The sequence below is a fragment of the Aplysia californica genome, unplaced genomic scaffold, assembly GCF_000002075.1.
Source record: "Aplysia californica isolate F4 #8 unplaced genomic scaffold, AplCal3.0 scaffold00064, whole genome shotgun sequence".
Classification (NCBI taxonomy): Eukaryota; Metazoa; Mollusca; class Gastropoda; order Aplysiida; family Aplysiidae; genus Aplysia; species Aplysia californica.
This window is the reverse complement of record NW_004797334.1, coordinates 807144-835081: the sequence shown is the minus strand read 5'-3', so window position 1 is coordinate 835081 and position 27938 is coordinate 807144. Positions and strand designations below refer to the sequence as shown.

Below are 27938 nucleotides of genomic sequence, written 5' to 3'. Positions count from 1 at the left end.
TCCAGCACATATGCACTTCTCTTGGTGGTCAGACGGCCGTATTTTTGACTGCAGATCACACAGACGGCCGTATTTTTGGCTGCAGATCACACAGACAGCCACTAAAACTGTTACAAATCAACTATAATTTTTCAAAGAGAGCTCAAAAGGTCTTGGGTTCAAAACCTGACAGCAGAAAAACACCCCCCCCCCTTCCTTAATTTCTTCTCTAAAATGTTCTCTTTCATCTTGTTTCCTATTCTCTAGTCACGTTTTATCATCAACTATCATCTCCACTCTCCTCCCCCTCCCACCCCACCCTCGGTCTCTTAAAATTCTGGGCTCCTCTCTCCTTTACCCCTTACTCTTTCAACTACTATTTCTGCCTCCTTCACCTTCTTACCGTTGTCTTTCAGTATAACCTCCTTGGCCACACACCTGATCCTAGGGCGTAGGGAAGATCGAACATCTAGTCTTCTCGGAAAAGGGCGAAAAAACTTAGTGATTCCGTGTGCAAGCTGCTCACGAAGGTCCCTTGGTCGTCCTAAAATCTATAAGGATAGGCTTCGGCCCCCACCAAGTCTACATTCAAAATTAATTTCGCCTCTCATTCAATAGGTCCCGGGTTCGATTCCGGATAGCGTGGAAATTTTTTTTCTCGAGAATGTTCTCCTTTCACTCCCTTCCCTGCTCTCTAGCAATGTTTTGTCGTCTGCCTTCGACTCCATTGCACTTTCTGCCCTCACCTCCTTTGCCGCTTTCTTTGGGCTTCTGACTCTTTCTGCAGCCTGTCTACTGCTACTCCTTGGCTCCATCTTACTGCTGTCTTTCAGCCACACCCCTGATCTTATGGAAGGTAAGAGTTACACCTAGCCTTCTCAGACAAGGGCGAAAAATCTCGGAGGTCCTGTGTGCAAGTCGCGGACGTTAAAGATCCCTTGGTGGTCCAAAATCGATAAGAGTAGGCTTCGGTTGGAATGTCTAGACTTTGGAGAGATGCGAAGGAAATACTTCAAATGCAAGAAATTGCAAGACATTTTTTCCGTCGTTGGTCCCAACAGAATCTTGGATTTTGGCCTTTACGGGAAATTATAAAATGAAACAATATTGTTAAAAATTTTATTGTTATTTATTAGAGTTGTTTTAAATTGAAAATGTATTTACACCGAATTTTAATATCTTAACATTTTAAAGTCTAATAGTTGACCAACCGTGCAGTGAACTGTTGCGAATGCAACCAACTTGTGTTTCGCGCGCTCATACGACCTTAATATGCAGTTGCGAGCGCCGTAAAACCCCATACTAAACTAAACAAAAGTAAGCTTCGGTGCCACCAGCGCAAAATTCAAAATTTCCTACCTACTGACAATGTTTGGTGTGTCCCGTGCTTTAATATGACCTTATGTAGTTGCGCGTGTCGTAAACTAAAACACTAACCAGTTTTTTAAAAAAATAAACTAACGGTCGACTACCTCTGAGACGAAGAAGAAGAAGAAGAAGAAGAAGAAGAAGAAGAAGAAGAAGAAGAAGAAGAAGGAGGAGGAGGAGGAGGAGGAGGAGGAAGAGGAGGAGGAGGAGAAGAAAAAAATATTTTCAAATAAATGTTCAAATATAATAGCTACTCAAAACAAGTTAGGGACCACTACAGTCTTCACTAGATCTATAGTACGTTTGAGACTGTGTAACAAACAAATATTGAGAAGTTAGGTGAGTGGGTTGTTGTCATTGTAAAGAAGGGTCATCACTGTTTACAATGATGAACACATGTCGTTTAATTTACGCTGCCTAGACAGAGTGAAAGGGGGCCAATTTTTTGTAAAATTGAACCTGTTTTTGACTATCACTTACGTGATTTTCAGAGAGTGGTATGGTTAAAAACCAACTCTTGGGAATGCACGCTTCCTTCACTAATGCCTGAGTGGGTTTGACGGTGCTAGGGGTTGTTTTTTTTCGGGCACATTAAGCAATTTTTAACAATGCCTCCAAGAAGACGTCTGAGAAACATCGACAGGGGACGAGCCCTAGCCTGGTTCCACGAAGGGATTGTTGTCCGTGAAGTGGCAAGACGGCTTGCTGTGAGTCACTCAGTGATCATCAAACTGAGAGAACGGGTTTCTGCTACTGGAACAGCTGTTGAGCGAAGGCGGTCCGGACGGCCACGTTGCACCACACGACGAGAGGACCGGACAATCGCCCGAACCTCCCTGGCAACCCGAATCTGCACTGCCCGTCCCACCAGACAGCAGGTGGTACCCCCAGACAACGTTGTAATCAGCGACCAGACCATTAGAAACCGGCTGCGTGAGATTGGTCAACGCTCCAGACGACCAGCAGTTCGGGTTCCACTGACACAGGCCAGGGGAATTCCCGCAGAACCTGGTCCGCCCAGCACCTGAGGTGGACACGCCTGCAGTGGTCTACTGTGCTCTTCACGGATGAGTCCAGGTTCACATTGTCCTTCAACGATGACAGGGTCTGTGTTTGGAGGCGTCCTGGTGAGCGCTTCCGCGACGACTGTGTACGGTATGACCGGTATGGAGGAGATAGGACTCAACCACCGGACCCTCCTGCATCGCATTCAAGGCACCTTGACGGGTATCTGCTACAGAGACGAGATTCTCTGCCCCAGTGCAATTCTAGCTCTTCAGGCAATGGGCCAGGACGACAACGCCAGACCTCACCGCGCTCGAGTGGTGGATGACTTCCTGCAGCAGCAGCTCGTGATCAGGCTTGACTGGCCAGCCCGAGAAGGCCAAACACAAGGACGTGTGTTCTAAAAATAGATTTTTAAATAATGGACCCATGGTACGCCCCGATCCGGCCTGTTCCCTCGGCCAAAGAGAGTCGCCAGCCCAATCGCTGGACCTTAGTCCCATTGAACACTTGTGGAATGCTCTTGGGCGCCGAGTAAGAGACCATCAGCCACCCCCAAACAATGTGGATGAACTCTTAAACATTTTGGACCAAGAACTGCAAGCCATTCCTCAACTGACATTTCGAACACTTATTCAGTCCATGAGACAAAGATGCAATGACTGTTTTCTTGCAAATGGTGTCCAAGCGCGATTTTGAGCCCGTATTGTTTATGACGGTTGTGATGTGAATTTTAAAAACATGGGTTACCCCCTTCAACATCTGAAATTGCCCATTTTCCATTTAAAAAAATGTGCAAAATGTCGTTTGCAAAAGGTGATATTATGATGAATAAAGACACCTCTCAAACAATTTATTTGAACCGTGTCATGTTTTTCAGTTTTATGTACTATGTGTGACTTTAAGTGGTCCTTAACTTTTTTGAGCAATATACAAGTATAATACATTAAGTATTAGTCATATTGAGTCAAATCGTGTGAAACAGATAAAAATGATCAAGAAAAGGGTTATAGAACAACAATACCCGAGTCGGCCGCCAGAGCATGAGATTGGAGTGAAAGTAAAAGTAGAATAATACATGTTCGAAAAACGTGTCGTAAATGATCAGAAACAGTAACAGTAACAGCGCTTGATTCGTGTTTAGCGAGTAGAGATCACCGAATTCTAGAATTCTGTGGTTGAGATCGATCGCGGGCAACAGGTTTCGCATTCATTTATAATAATGATTAAAACGCGAGTTTGTCAGAGAACGGAAATGTCAGAGAAACAATAGAGCTCTTTAAAACTAAAAGTTCTTTTGTCACTAGCGAGCCGGCTCTTCCGCTGAAAGCGAATTCTTCCATCCATACCCTGTTGATGCATGTCTGTGAACCATAGTACAGAGGAATTTCAAGCCTAAAAATGAGCTCAGCCCATAACTCTGTTGCAAACAGGTTTATACTGTATTCCTATACAATTTGAAGTGTATTCTGCTTTCTATAAATGAGTCATTTAAGCTTGCATGTTCTTATTCCATAGCGTTTTCTTGGTAACCAATGTAAACAAAACTGTCCGTCACCCAATTAGATATCTAATATTATTATAAATAATATGATTAGAGCCTACTTGCAAATGTCTAGTCCCCTTTTGTACACTAGCAGTTCATTAACTTATCATAAGTGAGAAACTTTTTTTCTCAACACATAGGCCCGTAGGACTAGATTCTAGATCTACAGCTGTGGCTGTGCTGTAGCATTTTATCACATTCCAGTCAGCTTTGATGAAGCTGAACCCCAAATTAAGTCACAGTACTGTGGTAGATCTAAATCTAGATCTAGATTATATATCTAGATCTAGATCTCAAAATCTACATCTAATAGTAAAACTGAAACTGTTGAAAAATACTTTAGCCTAGATATTTTGTGGGGTGTATGGGGCTAATCGCGGTTTGGGTAGGAGTTGGGTCGGGCTCTCTAAATCAGCGTCCGCGAGTAACGAACTACTCGCTGGCACTACCCGCAAACGAGCAGACTGGTAACGAAAAGTCCGCTTGTGAAGAGTAGTTCGCTACTCACTACACGTTACATCGGAAAGAGACTGCATGCAGTTCGTTTAGCGAGCGGGCGGACGGAGAGACTCCATGCATTCGAGCGAGCGGATGGACTTCTTAAATACTCGCAATTTCAAATCATGGAAAAGCACATGAAGTAATAATGATAGAGCTACCACATAAGGAGTTCCTCAGGATCCCCAACACGTTCCTCCATTCCCCCCCCCCCCCCCCCCCCCCCCCATCCAACAAAAAAATAGTAATCAGACAACGTAAATACCAAAACCGACCGATGGCACTTTGTATTTTTAGACCACTTTTTGCGGGCAACACATTATCTTTCACTAGAAGAATGCAAGCTCAATTTGGGTATTTACGCTCGTAGACTGGAAAAAAAGTAATTGATACTGATATGTATAGCAAAGTTAATTTGGATTTAAATTGGTGCAGTTTATAACAAAACACCATAGACACTTCGTTCTAACAGGGGCCAAGCTTGTCTGCGATCAACAAAAATGCCTTAAACAATGGACGCAGTTTCTTTTGTTTACTGCGCATTTCTCGACGATCAGCTGGGGACCCAGATATGCGCATCCGGACGAAGTGTCAGCTCTCTAGTATTACTGTAAACTTTCTGGTACTACGTCACCAGCCTCTCTCACACCCTGTGGCACTGCTAGAGGCTTGAAACATTAGACCTAATTAACAAACAATAGGCGATGGGTCTAATCTCGCTTCGAGTATCTCGTCTGCTAGAGTTCGGCCGTTCGCCCGCCCGCTCAGTGAATAAAGTTGTGGAGCGGACCTAAAAAAACTAACTGAGGCTTGAGGTCCGCAGTCCGCTCGCTGAGAGAGTGAAATTGTTGAGCGGACCCAAAAAACGAACTGTCTTGAGGTTCGCAGTTTGCTCGCATTGCCGTCCATTACCAGCCTGCTCAGACTGAGTCCGCGAGTAACGAACCCGTCTGTCCGCTCGCCCCAACTCTAGTTTAGGGTTCATAAGTAGACTTAGGGAGGATTCAAGATTCAAAAGAAGAGACTATCCCTCCTGATTAAGGACTGTTAGAGGTTTCAGAAACTAATACTAATATTGAATTATATATTGATTCGTGAAGATTTACATCTAAATCTGAGATGGTGAGTATTTTTCTCCCTGTTTAATGATGCGAACACTTTTTATTTTTATAGGTCAACTCTGTGCATATATAAATGCCTTAATATATGCAGTCGAACCTGTGTAAGATGGAATTGCAAGGGAGCCAGAAAAAAATTATGTCTTAGACATTTTCCGTCTTAGATAGTGGAATTTAGTCGGAAATGGAAGGGGGGCGGGGTTCAAAGGCCCAGCCGGTGGGATCAAAGGTCGCCTGCCCGATCAACAGGCAGTGGTCAAAACTTCACACCTCTCAATTGCTATCCTGTCTGATAATGACATGTTGTAGTCTTACTTATCCAATTATGACCAGTGCTTGCCTTTCATAGGACCACTGTTTGACCTATTAAAAACAGAAACGTTTAACATCTCCTTTGCTTTCACCTTTAGCCCCACCCATCGGTGTAATAAGCACAGTCTACCAATGCCATCCCTCACTGCCATCATGTAACAACGATTCGAGAAACTTTTCTTTATTGGCCGTACAATCAAGGCGGCAGGCATTGGTCAATCTAATTTCACACCTCTGGCATCTGGCTACCCAGGAAAGTTTCCGTAGTAGCTCGGGACTCGAGCACTCTTACGGGCAGACGTGAGATTTCACACCCACATCACCCTGACCATCTGCATCGCTCAGGGCTCACATGATGAGGTAACATCTTCCCCCAAATTGCACCCCTACTCCCCTTCCTCGCCAGCAGCATGGCCATGGCGATAAGTTTAGATCCGGTGGAACCAAACTTGCCGTCTGCCTATCTGTCTGTCTGTCTGTCTGTCTCACTCTCTCTCTCTCTTTCTCTCTCTCTTTCTCTGTCTCTCTCTCTCTCTCTCTCTCTCTCTCTCTCTCTCTCTCTCTCTCTCTCTTTCTCTCTCAATAGTCAACCTCAATTTGTCATTCGTTTTCTTGCAGCATTTGTTATGACTGACTTTCCCTACATTGGAATTTAAAAAACTGTGCTGTGCCTGTCCTAGTGCCTTTATGTTTATTTTGTTTCCTTTTTTTTAAACAACAGAGATGGTCAAGTGAAGTTTGCGCAGTCCAGAGTGGCCACAGTGGAACGATTCTATGGGATTTTTTGTGACACATTAGGATCAGTTATTCGCAAATCAGCGAGGCTGAGAGATAAAGGTATGTGCTCAAATTTGATAAATAGTTTAAGTAGGGCCTACTCTTTTTTGGATGACATATTATGTAGAGAAACTAAATTTCATATGGTTAAAAAAACCCATCATGGTCAGTGGTTTAAATTGTCAGGTTTTTCTATTACATGCAGGAGATGAGAGTTTGATGCTCACCGAGGGAAGTTAATTTTTAAAAAAATCAAATTAAGTATCTCCATCTGTCTGTTGCAAAGTTGTATCTCACTCAGTCTGGCAAGCCTTGAGAGGCATAGGGTAGAGGTAGCCTGCCCTTAAATGATTTAAATTGTGTTATTTATTGTTTGTCTAAAACAGCTGAAAATCATTTACAATTCACTTTGTATTGGAAGCTAGTGGTAGGGCACTTATCTCTCATAAGTTTTAAAACCAAGATGAATATAAGACGTTAGTATAATTTGTGACATTGCACAGTGGAATCAGGCTCTAGTCAACTTTTAGGCACGTACCTAGAGTTATGGGTAGCATCTAAAAGCTTGTTCATTTTTCTTGCTTTTGAAGAAAAAAATACCTATCTATCTTGAATAGAAGTTGGGATTTTTATGCTTGAAAGAGGTGGGGATTATGTAATGTCGGAGTTTAAGTATGAGAGAAAATAATTGCCATAGTTTGATGACTTACAAACCTTGAAAAGTGCAAATTTAGGTTTTTTGTGCATTTGCTCAATAATTTTAAGTAAAATCCACACAGAAATGTCCTCGTGTTTTTAAATGGAGTTAAAAGGTGTTGATTGCCCCCCCACCCCCTTTAAAAAAAACTGAACAAAAAATAATAAAAAATGAAATAAAGTAAAATGAAATAAATAAATAAATGAATAAAATAAAAATAAATGAAATTGATAAACATTGCCAAGTGGGCTGAAAATGTCGCTGTCTTTCATATCATTATTTTTATGACTTTATTGAACTCATTTTATTTTTTGAAAAAGAGGACTTTGAACATTTTGTCCATTGCACAATTGCTGTGGAATTCCCTCCCTCTGCATATGTCAGACAAGCACCTACTTGACTGTACCTAAAACTGATCTAAAGACTCAATATTTAAATCTTATTTAACCGTTAACCAGGTACCGTGATTCTTCTTTGAACAACAAATTTTATTAGGATCCACAGGGATTGTCATTTCATGTTCTTTTCCAGAACATTCTTGTGTGTATATTCTGAGTGAATGTATTTGGGCTGGTATGCGTGTAACGTGTCATTGTGTGAGTTATAGAAATTTTATTTTTATTGTGAAACAACTAGAGCCATTAGTGATCGAGTATAGGTGCTATAGAAGTGATCTTTGTATCATTATTATCTTATTATTATCAGTATTATATTATTAATGTAACTGCAAAAACATACTCCTATGGGAAACAGAAAAAATGGCTTTATGAGTTGTATCAAACTTAGGTTTTATGGCCTAGTGCTTTGTGTTTTCTTTTCACTGAGTTTAAGTTGGCTATATGAAGGACTTCTTTTAAAAAAAATTCAGTTTGACTTTAAGAACAATGCTGCCAACTATACTCATCCCATAAAAAAAATATTCCATCTTATTTTTTGATTGATGGTATTGTCCCAAATTTTGCTCTGAGCGTATTTGATTTCCTGATCTATTTTGTCTGTATTCTCTAGGAGACTTGTTTGCACATCATTTGAAAGAGTACACTGAGACTGAAAAGTTCAACAACTCCACCAAAATTTGCTTACAGACTTTTGCGGAAAACTTTTCGACGATACAAGACTACAGAGATACAGAGGTAACTTCTTTTGTTTAAAAAATTAAAGAGAATTTTAAGTACCCTCGTCCTTTTTTATGATCAAACTGTAGGTGGTAGAGCATTACTGGTAGGCCATACTTTTTTATCGTCCCTCTTTTATTTGTGACAATTGTTTCACGCTCTTGATGAGCCTGTGACCACTCAGTTGACCACCTCACACTCACCAGACCAAGGAGACACCTCTCTCTTTACAGCATGAAAGTACTTTTCTTTTTCAGTTTCTGACCTTCTAAATAATAGCCTTCACAAAAAAAATTATGGCGCCATGGTGAAATCAGGCACTCGTCAATGTAGGGAAACCTCCTTTTTTTGTTCCGTTGTGAAATCTTTATTGACTCTTTTTTTTTCAGAATTGGCGCTGTTTAAATATCCATTGAAAACACATTTCTGAGGAAAAAACATTGATCAGAGGTACACGAAAAATATCTATTTGCAGTTTCCAAGGACAATCAAGCTTTGGTTTGGAAGTCTCCAAACTTTGGTGGCTATTTTCTCGCTTATTCTACCTCCGATGCCAGTAGATCCCCTCCTCCTTCAATCCCAAATATCTTAACTTCTATTCAAGACAGATAGAAGATATTTTTTACTCCAGATGCAAGGAAAATGAACAGGCTTTACAATTTAATACCAAAAACTCTATATACCCAAAATTGATAAATGCCTGATTCCATCGTGTTGTGACACAAATCTGTCCATGCTGCCTCATTTTTCTCTCTTTGTTTTGCTGTTCTTGAATCCGTGAACTTGCTCCCCTTTAGGAGACATGACATTTTTCTTATCCAAAAACCTTTGTCTTCGTCATGCTGTATGTATTGCTACCTGAGACCTTTTAATAAATCAAATCCTGAAACTGGCTAATTTGTTCGAAACAGGTGCAAAGGCTAGAAGCAAAAGTCCTCAAACCCTTGATGAGATATGGGGAGTTGTGCAAAAATATGAAGGTGAGTTAATGCCATCTATTTTTTCATGGTTAAGAATTTACTCTAGCAACTGATTATCCAGTGTTTGGAAAGAAACTTGTGATTTGCTTTATGGAGTATTTCATTATTGTAAATAAAATTGCTAAGCTTCTATTGTTGCTATTCTACCTATACTTGGTTTTATTGTCTTAGTTTTTAGATCAAATTTTGGATCAATTTTTTTAGTTAGACGAAACCGCGTCCAGTCCACCCATATGCTCCATGAATAATTATTGTTAAAATATTTTTAACCCTTTTGTGTTAACACTCTTTGCCAACAATGCTACCCATTTGTCAACTTCCTTTGCACTCAACAGCCTTCTGGTGTTCACTTTCTTTTGTGCTTTGAGGAAATGACAGTAAAATCTGACAGCTGACGTTGGTTCAGACACACTTTTCTTTTAAAAATTGAAACCAAGGCTACAGCTAAATGTCTGTGATCTGTTTACAACACAGCCAAGCTTATCATGCAGGAAATCCCATTGGAGAAACAAGTGATGTGAATGCCTGGTTTCAATAAGGGTGAACAGGAAAGGGTTAAAAGAATATATAATGTACTAATCTGTTGGGTTCGTTGATAACACTGTTGATATATTTTTATGTTCTTATACCTGAGACACATGTATTAGGCTGACCTGTGTCCAACTGTTATATTCACAGTCAAGCGTGAAGGGAAATACAACAGCTTGGGAGAGAGAGAAGAAACAAGTAACAAAACTCGAGAAGTTACAACAGAAGCTGCCATCATCTAGTCCTCAAGTTGTATCCTTTGTCATAATCGTTTGGTGCTTTCTTTGTCTCTACAAGCGTATATCCCTGTTCATTTAATAAAACCAGCTCGTACTTGTTGGACTCAGAACAGGACACAGCAGACTGAGTATACAGGAAGCTAAGGATTGGCTATCCAGAGACGTATGAGCCTACACTTGCAACACAATACCCATGCTCACAGAACATCTGCTAGAAAATTATCCAATACAAGACAGTCCTAGGGCAACCACATGGGCGGAGCCAGTGTCATTTAGCAACAAATTTTGTGAGGATGTCTGGTGTCACCATATAAAGAATGATGATAAAGAGGAAGAATTATCCTTACAGATTAATAGACTGTAATACTTTAGATTTTTTTCCTCAGAGAATAGTTCACATTTCTTGATATTTTGTGCCAGTTTTTCCTGTGGTATTTACTCTAGACCTTGATAAGTAATTATGTTGGGGTCATAAAAAAACTGCCCATAAGCTCAGTCATTGAGGTACAGGCTTAGATCTAGTGACTGAGACTTTCTACTTACAAACCCATGTGCGTGTTGTAACAGTTAGGATCTTGCTATTGCACACACAAGACATGAGTTCAGTTCCGGAGTAAAGAAGCTTTTTCTTGAGTAATTTCTGTCTGTCTGCTAGAATGTTGTATCATCTTAGTTCGGATTGGCTCTGAAAGGCAGGGTCGAAGCAGTCCACCCCCAAAGTGATATAGATTATGTGGATAAGGATGTAAACCTTTACAAACGAACTTATACTAATGAGTCAGGTCAGTTAGCTGCCAGTTAATCTAGAGGAATAAACACTCATTTTGTTGTGCTCAAGAGGACATCTCATAATCTTTTTGCAAAGAAAGGGCATTTGAAAAATTTTGCAACAAATACCATTTTTGATTTTTGCTCACTAGGACCACCGTTTCTGGCTAGGTGAAGCTAGCAAATTACAGAATTCTTTCTCGCAAAACATTATTTTCCCCCTTCAAAGCACTGCATGTCCACTCAGTTTCCCCCTTTTTTTTTTTCAAAACATGAAAAAAGCTGCTGACATTTCTTGACAAATCACAACATTTCCCTTGTTTTCCAGTCAATCTCTTTTCTAGAGTCACGTGACTTCACTACACAAGTGGATCAATAGTTCTTTCCGTTTCTGATTATATGTCATAAAGTTATGCTTCAATGCTTTTCGTGTTTAAAAGTTGCCCCTCATTGTTAGAATTTAAAAAGTTGTATTGATGGTTTGATGCTGAGAAAAAAAAAAGAAATAACACTTTGAACTAAAAAGTAGATTGCAAGGGATTAGATTGTTGTATCTGATTTGCTGATACAAAATCACACAGTCTGTTGTATGTTTTTCAAATTTTGAAATTACACTTTTTTTTTTACCTGTGTCATTTTAATTTTACTTGTGACTAGATTTTGCTTTTCAAGATTATTACCATTTGATTTGTCTCAAATTCTTTAAAAATCAATGGATGTCTAGTGTTTTGTAAAAAAAAAATGTGCGGAGGTTTCATCAATTTAAAGGATGAGAATCCAAATATAAATTTAATTAAATCATCTCTGCTTTAAATGATCTTTTCTCATGAAACAAAGTTTTGCAAGTTAATTCAATGAATAGGTGAAAAAAAAAAAAAGAAATCTGCTTTTCTCCAAATCATATTAACATGGATATGTTGCCTTTTGCTGTGAAACTACATGTATTCATATGAGGGGGGGAAGGGGGGGGGGGGGTCAAGAAGTCTTTGGTCTAAATATGAAGGAATAAAGATAGAGCTTTGTTACTTGGCACACATACTTTCATTTCTCTACATAGTCACCATGCCACCTCTCTTTAACCTTCAAAAGTCCTTGAGAAAAAAATGACCCTGAATGGGCCCCTAACCAGTCTTCCACAGCTTCAATGGCATCCTTGTTGTCATGGAAATGACGTCCTTTCAGTGACTTTTTAAGATTAGGAAACTCAAAAAAGTCTGAAGGGGCTAGGTCTGGTGAATAAGCTGGGTGTGGCAGGATTTCAAAGCCGCACAGTTCTACTGTCTGGGCTGTTTGTTTTTCCCTGTGCGGAAGGGCGTTGTCATGCAGTAGGAAGACCCCATTACAGAGTTTTCTATGACTTTTTCTCACCAACCCAGACCGCAGTTTTATCAGCAAACCCGAATAGTTGTCCCCTGTGACTGTTTTTCCATTTTTCCCGGTAGTCAGTCATGATGATACCTTCACAATCCCAGAAACATGACAGCATGACCTTTCCACTTGACAGTGTTACCTTGGCCTTCTTTGGCGAGGGAGAAGAAGGGATTTTCCATTGCATGGAGCCCAATTTTTGTTCTGGATCGAAATGATAAATCCATGTTTCATCCGTCGTCACCATGTTTTTAAAGAAATTTGTGTCATTGGACTCTATTCGAACGAGAGTTTTGCAGGATTCAACCCTCTGCTTCTTTTGCTCACTTGTCAAAAAGCAGGGTACCCACCCCGCAGACACCTTATTCTTGTTTAGATGGTCATGGAGAATTGTTTCCCATTTCACTTAAGAGCTGTTTAACAGTTATAGGTCGGTCTTGTAAAACCAGTTTCTTCACTATGGATACATTCTCTTCAATTACCTCAAAGGATGGGGCCCTTCATGATCTTCATCCATCACCGACATGAATTCAGATTTGAATTTTCTTATGCAGTATGTCACAGTATTGTAACGAGGACATTTGTCGCCATAAACTTGGACCATTTCCTGAAAAATGTCAGAAGCGGATTTTCCTTTCTAGTGTAAAAACTTGATAACTGAGCGGTATTCAACAGGCTTCATGGCACAGCTTCAGCAATGAAAAACCAAACGTTTTTGTGCATGGTTTCATTGAACATGCTCTGACTAGTGCCTTATTATTGTCGGATTTTCTAAAAAATGTGCATGGTGTGTTCCAAAGGAATTGTCTAAAGGCTGGCGAAATTTCATGACTCTACCATAATTCCTTCATACCCAGAGCAAAGACTTATTGAACCCCCCTCGTACATCTTTGACTGTCTTTATATTTTCTTTAGCTTTTACAGGAGCTTCTTTTTTCCTTTACTTTGACCCAGACAAAGGTATTTACATAGTGAATGTGTGTACCAACAGCTTTCTGCACCTGAGTGGCTGGAGTAGAGATGCTTTTGTGCATTTCCTTTATGAGCTTTCAACTTCCAAGTCCTCATTGTACTGTGGAGATGTTTCTTCATTACAAGTCAAGCATCATTTTTAAAGTCATGACCAAACAATTATTGTTAACAATTTTCATTGTTTTTGCATGAAAACCCGGTTTTCTGAGCATGTACAGACGAACAATAAGTATCTTTGTTCAATTTCATGTTTTCTATCAGTGGAGAAGATTTTTGCTGTAGTAATGACAGGCAAGCAGATGTTCTAGTTCAAATGTAACAGGATAATATGTGAGGAATCGTGGTAAAATCAGGCACTTGTCGAAATAATGAAATCTGAGAAATCAGCATTTTTCTGCCAGTTTGGACATTATTTCGAATCTTTGGTAATTGGGTCAAAACCTTGTGCGTCCATTCAAAAACACTTTTATGTGTGGATTTTATTGAAAAACGTTGACTAAAGGCACAAAAAATGTAAATTTGCAGTTTCCAAGGACTCTTAAGCTATGGAAATCACCAAACTTTGGCGGCCATTTTCTCACTAATTCTACCTCTGAAACCAGGCAACCCTTACCTCCTTCAATCGCAAATATCTAGACTTTTATTCGACATAGATGGATATTTTTTTCACCTAAAGGAAGGCAAATAAACAGGCTTTAAGATGATACAGATAACTTCATAATGCCCATATATTGACGAGTGCCTGATGCTACTGCGTTGTGACACATATAGTAATAATATAATCTGTGAAGACCATGATGACAGAATAGTTTCTGTGTTTTATCTTCTAGTATAGACAAAATCAAATTTTAAAGTTAATTTCACAATAGTTTGATTACTGGTATCCAAAGTACGTGTGGCTGTTAGGCCCTTTGCAATCGCAAAAAGGAAACCCAAATTCAATTCCTTGAGGTAGGAGAATTTTTATCAAGCATCTAGGTTTTTTTTGCTGGGATATTATGTACCACTTTCAGCAAGGATCCGATTGGCCCTGACTAGCAAGATCGAAGCCCATCTCCTTCATGAACTAAATTGTGTCAATGGGTGCATAAAAATACATTCATTTGGAATTTGTACTTTCATTGATTTTTTTATTGATCTATCTTTTATAAAGTGCTTATAACTCAGGAATGAGCTTGTTGTTTGGTATAATAACAATCTTTTTAGAGTAAATCATGGAAGCTAGTTATACTGTATAAGGCAATCTTTTGATAGTTTTGAGTTGGGTGACTTTGATTTCTTTTTCATTGTAGTAGTTTTCTTTGGTTTTGCTTTGTTTCAGGCACAAGCTGATTTAAACCGACTACGACAAGAGACAGGGGTTTATGGGGAACAGCTGATCTCAGAGGTGGATGTCTTTGAGAGGGGCAAACTTGCTGATATGAAGGTAGCTGATTTCTTATTTATTTTCATAAAGGCTTATTTGTTTTTTAATTTGATGAGGCAAGAAAGATAATGTTTCCATATTTGGTCAATGAGCTGTTAAAAAGTACTAAGTACTGAAGGTAAAAGTAGTGCTTTGTACATTTTAACAGCTGGCGGACAATTTGCTTTTGATGAGGATGATAAGATAAAATACGCTTTATTGATCTTTTATTTGAAGAAATTGGCACTGTTCTTTCACCAACTGCTGTAACACAAAATATGCATACATGACATATCAACACATCATATTCTTCCTCTCTCTCTCATACATTCTCCCTTCCGTTACTTATACTACCATGGTAACTCTATGTTCAAATATAATATACAACATGTAATGGAATAAAGTATTCCTTTTCTATTCACCCAATCCACAATCAGCCATGAAAGTTGAACAACATCTCATTAATGATTAGTTAAATTTGTTCTGAAGCCATTTTGACATCAGTAAAAACCTACCTTATTTTATATAGGCTACACATAGAGCCAGAGACAAATTTGAGCCTTGTATATTTTATATAGATTTAGAGTGTTTGGTGAATGAAACTATGAGAGCCGAGTAATGAAAATGTTTGATTTATACAGAAGAAAAAGTCTACTTGGGCTCTCTCTTTGTGCATTAAGATGAATTTTTTTAAATTTCAAAATTGCATGACTCCAAAAAGATACTTAGTTTCTGTATTGTCATCTTTATTCTTTAAAAAAGTGGGTAGCAGTACTTTTATTTTTAATTCTCTCTCTTTCTCCGACTAGTCTGTGCTGACAGAATTTGTACAGATAGAGATGATGTTCCACGCCCGGGCTTTGAAATACCTGTCCAAATGTTTCGAGGCTGCCCAGCGCATTGATACGGAAGCTGATATGGATGTAAGTTTATAATTGTGATCCGTTGAGTCCAATTATGTAACAAGTCAGTATTTCTTATACTGTCTGCAACGTGTTCGACATGTAAAAGTTGATCACTTTTCCAGGTTGTGTCTTTGCTTTTCAGCCCCTTAAAAAAATGTCTTCGTATCAGCATTTGCGGTGTAATGGTTAGGATCCTGGCGGTAGAACTCAGGTGTGAGTTTGATTTACAGCATGGGGAAGTTATTTAATAGAGTATTTCATTCAGCCTTTTGGGATAGGCTATTTTATTCCACTTAGCGTGGGTTGGCCCTATAGTCATAGTACAAGCAGCCCTCCTCCTAAATGATTTAATTTGTTCTCCGCTTGCAGCTAACTGTTTTTGGCAGAATAGCTTTTACTTCAGAAAAAAATAATCCTCTCATGTCGGTGTTTGAAAGTGTCTCAGGTTGGGCTTTTTTCTATTATTTCCCTCTTTTGTTCTTTCTGTCTGTCTTGCTTACTTTCATTGTTTGACTGACCATTATGTGTTTACTAGCTTTTTTTTTTTACTGAAACAGTCTTTGTATTGTTTATTAAAATGGTTTTGAAATCTCTCTTTTATTAGTTTTTGACTATGTTTGACTGCACTTTGCTGCTACTAAACACCAGAGTTTAAAAAGATTGGAATTGAGATGTTCAGTTGCTTTTTGTTGTTGTTGTTGTTTTCTTTGTTTTTTTTATCATTAGAGATAAGTACACTACTGCATAAGATGGGATGTGCGCTTATGCACCAGTAAATGTGATTTAAATGTATTTTTAAAAAAATGTTATTTCATTTTACTTAAATAGTAATGAATACTGAAAAAGTGTATACTATGATAATGGGATGTTTAAATATGTAGCTGTAGATATATATAATCCAAGTGTATTTCATTTTCACTTATGTTTCCTTTTTTTTTTTTTTTTCCAGCAATTTCGAGGGGCACTGCTAGAAGCCTCAGGCCTGGCCCGTTCTTTCACTCAGACGGGGACGTCCTATTCCTCCACAGGCTACTCTACGACACTCGGTGGTGGCACTCTGTCTTCATCGCATGGGTCAAACATGGCTCCCGGTTATCCTCAGCCGGTGCCAAGGGCACGCCCACGAGGGGTGAGTGTTGTTCTTGTTACATAATTGTTTTAAAGAGTAAAGAGACTTTTAGTTTATTCTCTACTGTCTCAGTTGATAGTAATAGTATGAGGGGTTTCGAATAAAACTCAACAAAATGATTGGAACAAAATTTTCATTAACTTATGTTTTAGTTGACATTGGCAAAAGTTGATTATGATATTCTTACTTAATTTACATACTTCCGCTTCTAGCTCCTTATGGAGCCTAAACCTCCAGCAAAAGTCTCTCCCATCCTCGCACTATGATTTATTGTAAGTGTAAATCGGCTTGTCTTACGTGTCTTTTCAACATGGTGTTGTCTTTGAGACCCATGAACATAAGAAGTGTCATTAACTCAGCTTTAAAAGTTTTTCCCAATCTTTGTATACCTTTGGAGTCCATTTCTAACTTGTGCACTATTTTTGCTTTCACTTACATTGTTTTTGAGGCCGATATGAAATCAGTGCAGCAATGATATTCATCTTGCATTTCTTCTGTTCATCGTGTGTCTGTTATTTTGTGTGCTATATTTGTGTCGCAGGATAGATATTGGTTTATGTATTCGTGTTACTTTTTTACCTGAAGAACACTTTGCACTGCCCAAATGTGTATTGAACTTATTCACTGTTGTATGTATCAGCTACTTTAACATTTTTTCCTTTTCAAAGGAAGCATTCTTAGTTAGTGTAAGGCATGTTGGGAGTGGCCAGAGGTGCCTACCTAAGAACAAAAAAGCAGACTAAAATAATAAATTAAATGTACCTTTTATAAATGATATAAGGGAAATTTGGTTTCAGAATAGCATACATTTTAACTCTCGTAAATGCATGCATATATTAATTTTTTTTACTAAAGTAACTCAATGGTCTGTATATCTCACCAATTCAATCAACTCACCATGGCTGGTCTTCGCTGTGCATTGCCTGTTATTATAGCAAGGTTTATCAAGTGTTGTCCAAGGACACTTCCTAGAGACTACCTACCTAAATGCCTTCCAACCAACATTTTTTAAAATGCTGGACACTATTGTGAGCTGAAGCTCCTTCCCACTCCACACTTAGAATACTGAAGCCCCTGGCATACGCTATGTGGCAAATAAAATTTTTTCAATGCTTTGACACAGTTTCATGACTGTTGACAGCTTATTTTATGAAGTAATTTTTTGGTCAATCTTTTCTACTCTAGTTTATGCATTCTACAGAGCTCTTTAGGGGTAAAGACTTGTGCTGAAAAAAATCCCAACTTATATAGATCTTAACTCATTAAGTGACAAAGCACTTTCACATAGCAATTGTGACCTAGTTGCACTCAGTGGTGTTTAAACTAAGCAATTAGAACTGATATAAATTGTCTCCTTATTCATTAACCTTTTCCTTCTTGTTATTATCATCTTTCTGTGTGTTCTCGTTTTTTTAGTCTTTGGGTTTCTGCATCTTTTGATTTACTGATAATGCCAGGTGTTAACCCATTGGAAATCAACATTTTTATCGACAAAATGTACATCACCCATTTGCCATGGTTTGCAATAAATAGCCCTAATGAATGCTGTTTTTTAAAATATTAGCTGAAACTACTTCATTGCTTTGGGAAATAAATAAATAATGTTTGAATCATATTCATAGTGTTTTAGTGGTACTAGTACTATTTATAGGGTTTTAGGACATGCTGTCCAAATATTAAAGCCTGAAGATCTCTTAATTAAAGTGCTTCAACATATAGTTTATTCAATAACTATTCCCAAAATACCTTTTTATGTACCCATTTGGAAACTATGAAAAGCCAAAAAAGTGTACATTTACTTTAAGTTAATGGGGAGTGGGGATATACCCCCTGGGACTTTTACGGTTCAGCAGGGTCACTACGGAGTTAAAGATTATAACAGGCCTCTATTGTAAAAAAGAAATATTTGACTGGTTATTTTAGTATAATATATAGTCTATATATTTACATGACTTAAGATGAACAAGAATTTAGTGTGACATATAGTACTTTCTTCATTTTCCGTCGAACTCCCAAAGAGTTCCTACTCCGATATTTACAAAAGCTGAAAGTGTTATTGTCTATAACATGAAAAGCTATTTTAAACTGCCTTTGGGCTTCCTTTGATTTAATTATTATAGTTTTTGTGATTGATTATTAACCTTTCTTAACACTTTTATACTAGCCTATATTCTAAACACTGTTGCTGTCGTTGGAAAAAAACATTTTTTAAAAAATTATGTATGTAACTCCTAATGTTTTCTCCTCTTTGTAAAGGAGAGTCAAACGAAGCTACGTATTTTTCTTGCGACAGTAACAATATGTTTCTCCAGTAGCCAAGAATACCATATCTTACCCTGATGTGAATGTGTATCTTTTCAGGACTCTGACACATACATTGAAGATTTTGACTACTAGCACTTTGCTGTGTTTGATATCACTTTTCTAACCTTCTGTTTTCTGTGTAAGTTGCACCCTGGATGTCACCACTGTTATTGATTTTTTAATTTGAATAGTATACTCTATTTTGTCCCCCATTTTATGTTCTTACATTTCATACTATTGATGTATGTGATGTGATTGTTTACTCTTACAAGTCACATGCTCTTTTCCTGTTTTGTTGCAGCAAATTTAATTGAAACTATGCATACGCTTGTGTTTCCTTCATAAAAAATGTAGCTTTCAAGCTATAACTTATAAGCTTGTATTGTATTATCTACAAATATGTTCAGAAAAGAATGAAGGTTTGCTATAGGTACTGGCAAGCAGATAACAATGATGAATGGGAAAGACAAACCAACAATACTCTAGCATCTGGTCTGTAGGCATTGCAGCCTCTTATAAAAACTTTGCTGCTGCATATGAAAGAAGAGATTCTCATGTTTTGAAGCGTACAGTAGTTTTCTAGTGTTGTGGTCTTGTCGCACTCAGCCTCTGTTGGCCATGACAACTAGGATTAAGCTGTTTGTCTAGTCCTGAAGGGTCTATAGTTAATTATTGTGCGGGAGGCTTAAAACTTAAAATAATAATTTTACAATCGGTTACATTTTGATCTCATGGGTTTCATTACTTTTGCTTGTGTTAAAGTATCACCTTGTGGAGAAAACACCGAAAAGAAAATACTTTTATTCAGTGGTGTCATTCATAGAAACCATCAGTTTTAAGTTATATAGAATTTGGATTTGTGCATTCCCCTAATCTAGTTAACTTTTCAAGTTTTATAGTGTTTACTGATCTTACAATAGGCGCAGTGCTCTTTATGTTGTTCTCATTTACATATATATTGAAAGCTAGACAGCTTTTGTTTGCTCAATTGTTCATTGCAAAACAAGAATCTTTAAAAGCTCCCCCCCCCCCCCTCCTGCCTTTTCCTCACATTCTCTTCTTCAACTGGAAGAATCACCTGGTATAATAGTTTGCCTATTCCATAGCTTTTCCTACTGTAAAAATAATGCTTGAAATAAAGTTCAATACACTTTTTTCAGGACCATACAATAGTTTTGCCCCTAACATCTTTAAAAAGCTCTCTCCCATCAACAAACTTTAATTACATGCTCTCAAAATTAGGTGATATCTATTGTTTATTCTTACTGCAATCGACAGGCTTTGTTCAGTTTTGTGTCTTTCATTTTTATTTCCTTTTTAAAAATAATTATATTATTTTATATTCTGGGTTTTCATAATAATAATAATAATAATAATAATAATAATAACATGTTTTACATAGTAAATTTCTTCTGTTTGTATTTGATATATTTGCTTTAATAGAGCGCTAGCAGGGAGTTTGATATTTGTTGGATTCAGTGACAAAGTATTTTATATAGAAAAGGTGAAACAACTGATCAATAATTTGTTTTATATTCTATGTGCTGTAAATAAAAAAATAAAAAAATCAAAGTTTGAATAGAATCATTGGTTTACATCACATTTGTGACCAAAATGTTTTAACGAAGTAAAAATTAAAGGTTTTGATAGCGATTTGATGGGAAATAAGTGATAGCTCAACTGATGGAGATTATAAACAGTTTTGTTACTATAACTATAAGTCTTGCATTTATCATAGTCTCAGCTGAATGTTTGAAACTTAATTATTTCCCTGGTACTAGTAGGGCCTACTATTTTCCCCAACTTTTGGGCAAGCCTTTTAGCCTCTTTTTATTTTCATATTTAATCCTAGGATATTTTAGATTTTCTGGGGCCGTATTACTGACACACCTTGTGTATACACTAAATCTTTCCTTGTATAACCTTATAAACATTTGTCAGTCTGTACTACTAATACATAAAATTATGTTTATAATTTTTATATAATTAAATGAATACTGTATACATAATTTATGCTTGTAAAGGGCAACTTATCTGAACAGGTCTGTTATAGCCTGTCATGCAGGCAGGCTTGTAGAATTCCTTTTTCAGCTTTCAGTCATAATGTTCCGTATGTTTGTACTTCTTTCCACGTGCAGGTCTATTTTTTTTTTCTGCTAGAATTTTCCATGAATAGCCTGGCGTTGCTTAATTTGTTGCTCCATCGATATGTTTTTCTCAATCATGAAAGTTGTTTCTGTCATTCTGTAATATGTCACCCTTCCTGTATGCTTCTCTTACCTCAACTTATAGGATTAAAAATTTTTTTTCTAGTTTTATTCACATGAGTGTGCCAACACTGTAGACTAGGCCAGTAGGCTTTTCAAGGCATAGTACCTCACTTCTTATTAATGTGTACTTTTAATTTAGACCTGTTTCTTTAAAAAAAAATTATATACTGGTATCTTCTTGTTGGCTTTTATCATGTCAGTCATTTAATGCTCATGCAAGTCCTCTTTCTTATCCCAATCTTCACAATAGAATTAGAATACATGTACAAGTATACATAGTATGTGTGCTTGTGTGTGTATGTGTGTGTGTGTGTGTGTGTGTGTGTGTGTGTGTGTGTGTGTGTGTGTGTGTGTGTGTGTGTGTGTTGTGTGTGGGTGTGTCTGGGTTAAAATATTTTTTCCAATCTCCTCAATAATAAAATTTGTCTCTTCTCACACATCATATTTTGGTTAAAATCCATATTTCATTTAGTTGTTTCTTTGTTTTATTCAGTTGTTTTCACCATTGTGTCACTCTCATTCTGTGTTGTATATATATGTTTTCTTTTTTATTGTTATATTCTCATTTGGTATAGGCCTACATTAAAAAAAGAATTGTATTAATGTATTGCACTCTCATATCCTACCTATTCTTTTTTAGTGTTGTTATTATTTCATTCAGTATTTTATTCTTTCTTTATTGTGTTAATCCCATTCTGAAAAAAAAATTCTTTTTCTATTGTCTCCCTCTCATTGACTGCTCTTTTACGTTTTTCTACCCCCCTCCCCCCTTCTCTCTCTCTCCCTCTCTCTCTCTCTCTCTCTCTCTCTCTCTCTCTCTCTCTCTCTCTCTCTCTCTCTCTCTCTCTCTCACCCACTCACTCAATATCTCTCACCCACTCACTCAATATCTCCCTCCCTCCCTCCCTCCCTTAGATACTGCATGTTTTTTTCAATTGTCTCCCTCTGATACTGAGGTTCTTCTTTACGTTTTTTCTTTTTCATACTGTATTTTTCTTCCCTGTTGTCTTCTTTGTACTGTATTTCCCCCCATATCTCTCTCTTTCTCTCTCTCTCATTCTCTATCACCTATGTCTTCCCCCACAGCCCATGTACGATGATGCTGATGACGAGGACTCAGACTCAGATGAGGACTATGAGTCGTAGGAGTTACTTCCCCTGTGCCTTTGAAACAGAAAGTTTTAGTTCTTGGATGTCTTCGGATCTTCCATTGACGCTGTACTAGATGATATGTTTGTCAGAATGCCGAAAGAAAACTTTCAAGTTTACCCTTGAAAGTGGTAAAAAGCTGGGTTTCATAAGAAAATGATTATTGTTTTTCAACTCAAATGTTTGTGATAATTTTTAAAATTCCACTTTTATTGATTATTCTGTGGTAATCTTGTCTGTGATATGAAGACGTCAGTTTTTTTACCTTCCCTGAAACTTTAAAAGCTTTATTTCCACCTCTACCTGTGTGATACTGTGTCAAATTTGGTATAAAAACGTAAATTATAGCCACCGATTTTAAATCTCTTAACCTGATGCGCAGCATTTGGGGACCACCATTTGACTGCCGCTTGCAGGAACATGAAACGTCATGCTTTGATCATGGTGTGTTGTACCGGTACTTTACTTTTTTAAAGAATTACCTTAAAAGCCTGTATATTTCTTGAAAAGTGTCTATTTAAGTTGATCGTTTGTCAATGCACTGTTTTCTCTTTTTTTATTTTTTCACTGTCTGTCAGTGTTGTTTGATAAATTAAATAATATTCCTACAAGTACAAGTTAATATATGAAATGAATTGACAATTAACATGTTTTCTTCGCTGAAGAGATATTGACATTTTCTGAAGTTAGTCTTCTACACATGTGAGCTTTGATGCCTATCCTATTTTCTTCCGTGAGATTTCTATGAGATTGGAAAGATGACACTGAGGTGAGGAGATAACAAAACAGTACCAATATGTGTCACGATGTGGTCGAATCAGGCGCTCGTCAATTTTTGGGCATGTGGAGTTATTGGTATCATCTTAAACCTTGTTCATTATCTTGCTTTCGATGAAAAAAACAACCCATCTATCTTGAGCTGAAGTCGAGATATTTGCATTGAAAAAGATGGAGGTCGCCTGGTTTCAGAGATGAAATTAGTGAGAAAATGGCCGCCAAAGTTTGGTGATTTCCAAAGCTTGAGAGTACTTGGAAACTGACAATTTACCATTTCTGTGCATTTAATCAACGTTTCACAGTAAAATCCACAAAGAAACGTATTTTTTAAATGACATAAAAGGTGGTAAGCCAAAAAACCAAAATTTCCAAACCGCCAGAAAAACGCAGATTTCTTTGATTTCATTGTTTTGACGAGTGTCTGATTTCACCACAACGCATCACATATGTGCTTTAATTAAAGGTGTCACAAAGCTCTTGTTTAGGTAATTTGGCAATGAGAAGGATACATTTTTTTTTCCTTATTCACGTGTCAATGTATAAGTGTGTCAGTTACTTGAAAAGGCAGTGTAATTTACTCCGTCAAATTTACCCAGTTCTCACCCATCTATCTGCTGTATGTGTCACTGCTGATAACATTATTTTTCTTTTGTCTTTGAATCCAATTTGTGGAGAATAAAGTCATGCAGATGTTCAGCATAAATCACACTGTGAGTGATATGAAGATACTCTCAGTTGATTTTAGCTATCTCTTTATTATTTTATTTTTCAACATTTTTGTACGCATTGTATTGTGCCAGTGAAATTTCTATATGCATACGTATGATATAGACAGATGACACTGCTAGCGCTACAGTAATTTAAGAAACTGAATCAAAGTATGTCTGAATTTGTTTTCAATGCTATACTATTACTATTGTGTCATGGTGGCTTTGAAAATAATTGTGAGATACTTTGATGCATATATATATATATATATTGATTACTTTGGTAAGCTTTGATATGCATTGCAATATTGAAAGAATTATTGTATATAAACTTTCTAATTGGATTAAATAATGAGTTATAGAAAAGACAAAAATGCCATTCTTAGGCTAATCATCAATTTTGATCATTTGTTTTCTCATGGTTGCATGCTCTTTGAGGCAGTGTGACTTCCAGTTTGTATTTCATTTGACAGGCAATCGTTAAAATAGACCTATTTTAAGGTCTCGTAATTGCTGTTTATAGTGTTCAGTATCGTGTAAAGAAGTTGTTTTTAAAAAGTTAATTTCTAAATCTTACACTTTCATTGTCCCATCTAGATTTTCTTCACCTATTTCTTTACACTCAGTGGTCATTTTTTTTTTTTTTAAATCTCAGTACAGATTGTGTACATGACAAAATGGGGTGCCATACATACAGTGAAAGATGTTTTAGTTTTATCTCATTCCAGTTATTCATTTAGAATAACTTCATAGGGACCCTGTCAATTCGTATGCTGATTCTGCCAGTATTTTGGGTTTTTTGTGCCTATAATTCGCCTATCTATTAGGGGCTCCACATAGATGGTTATACTGTAATATGATTGTCGGTTCTTTTGTGCAAAGCACTCTTCATCAGTGGGAAATGCAACATCTGTTATGTTGTGGGTTTTTGGTTGTTGTTTTTTGTTGTTGTTTTTCTGGGTTTTCTTTTCAGACTGGCGATTAACATTACAATTAGATGAGTACAAGATCATATACCTTTTTATAGATGAAGTTATTTTAGAGATAAATAGCTATTTTAACTCAATGGACTGAAGGGCATGTCTGAGCTGAGTGTGGCTATGTTTCCCCTTCTGTGCACCGAACACACACGCCAGTGTATACAGGGGAGTATATCTAGCAGTGGGTGTGCAGGAGCTCAGTTACACAGGGTCTGTTTGCTCAGGGGAAAGGAGTAGGGGCTCAAAAGGTTATGGTTAGAGGCGTATCGGACAGCCCAGGTCGGGGTAAGCTAAGATCCTCACATGGAAGAAAATAAGGATAATGATAATTGGAATTTGATGCTAATTCCTGTTCAACAGCTAGGTCTATGTGCTTTACAATTTATATTATATTTTATACACTAGCACCACATGATAAATAGTGTTGAAGTAAGAGTACCGTTCACCTACTGCTTGTTAATGAGTACACCCCCACCTCATCCTCTCCTTCCTTAGGGAACTGAACTTGTGAAATGGTTGTGAGGTTTTCATTTTTTTGTTTTTTAATTTCAAGAATAATAGAAATTAATGTTTTAGATACATGTATTGTAAATGTAAACATACAACATTATGAGTACTTTATACTAAGAGGGGCTTGGAAATGATGCACTGCACACAATTTTGTTTTATATTTCATCAGTTTGATTTTAACATTTAATTTAACTAATACTCAGTTGACAGTGTCTATGAATGAATTAAAAGCACTTCTGTGATTTTTTTATATATTTTCGATCTTGTATTTCATTTGATTTTTTATTATTATAGGTTCTGCTAGTCTTTTATTTTAATTCCTTGGATTTTGTAATGTAGAATTGTCTCTCCATTTTTTAACAACCTTCTGTTAATAATTTCTCGCAGAATAGTCTTAAATGTTAAATGATAGATGTTCTGAACTGAGGAACAAATTTTGCCAGTAGCTGTTTGTAAATTTGTCATATATATTCGCCTTTTTTAAAAAAATCTCTAGTCGTTCCCCTCCACACCAATTCTCATTTCATTTCGGAAAGTGTTAGCTTCTGTCAAATTCAATTTCAAGGCCTTGTCAGGTGCAGAAGTAGTTTATTGTTATGGTCGCATGCTGCTCTAAGCTTTCCAAACAAGACAGTGGTATGTGGCTTTGCAGCCTGTGTCAATTCTCATCCCAGTAATGTAGTGTTTGCTTCATTGTAGATCTTTGCATTGTTCTTTCCTCACTCTGCAAAAGAAATTTATCGCTCAACACTTACAACAATGATAGTAACAGTAAACAATGTGAAAGTTGTAAGGGCCAAGTCAAACGTCATAATAAAACAGGTTTTTTATAAAGTTTTATTCTGCATATATTATACAACTATCCTTTGATGAGTTTTTAAAATAAATTTATGTTTGTTCCCTTTATGGAGCTTGTCACTTATGAAGAAAGTAGGTCAGTACTTCGACAAAATTTGTTTTGTTCACCATTCTTGACTGCTCGAATGCTCTCCAAAAACCTATTGGTCTATTATCCTGGTAACTTCGTGTTGCCCATTTGAACAGGTTTTCCCAGTAAATTGCTCTGGGTCTGTCAATGCCTCACTTGCCTTCTGTTTTCCGATGAGAGTGGAATGCTCAAGGCCGTGGGTGGTGATTCAAATTGAATCTGTTAAACCTGTTTGATCTTTTCACCTTTTTTTATGAGATTACCAACAGGATTACTGGTTTTTAGATACATTGTATGTATTACGGTACCATGCATTTCGTTTTCTACATTATATCAAGAAATGGCTGCTTACATTTATTTTCCTTCACAATAGTATCTTAAATCGAATGAAGGTTATTTTGTAGGTCTGAAATTAAAACTGTTTCATCAACATATTAAGTTTTATAAATTTTTTTCCCTATCTGATACTTGTTTTAGCTTTTCTAAAAGTTTTACAGCACTTGCAACACAGTGAGGTCATAATATATGTGCCCAAGATATGAGGTGTGACAAAAGAGTAACAAACATAAGAAAAGAAGGAGGAGAGATAAGGACGATAGATACCTTGTATTTGATAGGAGAGAATAATCAAACCACACCAGAGCATCCACCTTCCACTTTGAGACTAGGACTTTCTTCTATAGATCTGTTTCTAAGGATTGTTTCACTGTCTGTTAAAGAAGTCTGGTGAAATAACGCGTCCTTGCTTCACTACTCTCTTATAATCTGTGTATATTTTCTGTGAAGAACCCTGCATGGCAGCCTATACCAAATACCAGATTGAATGAAGTGAAGAGAGGGATATTCACTGCACTCTCCCTCAGTTCTTGCAACAGCATTTTGTTCCGCGAACAAATTTCTAATTGAACTAATATAAGATCCGTTTCATCTGTGTCTAGCTGTTCCAAAATTTTGAATAGCTCAGTTGAACATAATGTCTAACTTCTAACTGTGAACCATTATTTAAAATCATCTAAAATAACATTATTGTCATATTTGCATAATCTCTGAAGATAACTGAAGATAAATCAGAGAACATTGTTGTGCCAATAAACATAAATAGCTGATGCCTCTAAATAAATAATTAATAATGAATCAGTGGCTCGTTTCGTGTGTGATTTTTATTGGGGGGGGGGGGGGGGGATTGGCAGTCAAATACTTTTTGCAGTACAACTCACTGATGTGAAAATTAAACGTTTTTGTCCTCTAACAGATTTTTGTTGCCCTGACGCCAAAGATGCTTTACTTGAACTTGATTTTTCAATGTAGGCCTACATGAAGTACTTTTCACAATTGAAGGTCTTTTGAATAATGTATATATGCTTAAATTGCATGTTTGAAATTTTCCTTTCATTTACTGAAAAGAAAGTTTGTGATTGTAGGCCTATGGAATTTACCAAGCTCATATTATTATTCTGTGATATGTAGAGATTTTAAGTTATTTTAGATGAGACCTTATTTCTCAGTCAACTTATTTATACATGACGTTTAACTTTTATAATAGTTGTTGATTTATATATAATATTAATCATTAACATAATTAAAATACTAGTAAATATATAAAT

General features: G+C 37.0%; 1 protein-coding gene across 2 annotated transcripts; it reads left to right on the top strand.

Moving 5' to 3' along the window:
* The first annotated feature begins 3672 nt into the window (after positions 1–3672).
* Positions 3673–23294, top strand: LOC101864289 (protein FAM92A-A). 2 transcript variants are annotated; one of them, XM_005093460.3, is made up of 11 exons: positions 3673–3785; positions 6548–6663; positions 8309–8433; positions 9327–9395; positions 10074–10175; positions 13253–13258; positions 14592–14696; positions 15485–15598; positions 16530–16709; positions 19071–19152; positions 22370–23294. In XM_005093460.3, exons 1-10 carry the CDS (start codon positions 3754–3756, stop codon positions 19104–19106), a joined length of 885 nt encoding a protein of 294 aa, XP_005093517.1. In that variant the 5' UTR covers positions 3673–3753; the 3' UTR covers positions 19107–19152; positions 22370–23294. The 2 variants fall into 2 exon arrangements, with proteins under 2 accessions (XP_005093517.1, XP_005093516.1); XM_005093459.3 differs by lacking the exon at positions 19071–19152.
* Positions 23295–27938: the final 4644 nt, after the last annotated feature.

Coding starts and splice junctions, on each gene's coding strand:
- LOC101864289 (XM_005093459.3), top strand. CDS start 3,754: ATGAGCTCAGCCCATAACTCTGTTGCAAACAG. Junction 3,786..6,547: donor CATAACTCTGTTGCAAACAG/GTTTATACTGTA, acceptor TTTAAACAACAG/AGATGGTCAAGTGAAGTTTG. Junction 14,697..15,484: donor GCAAACTTGCTGATATGAAG/GTAGCTGATTTC, acceptor TTCTCCGACTAG/TCTGTGCTGACAGAATTTGT.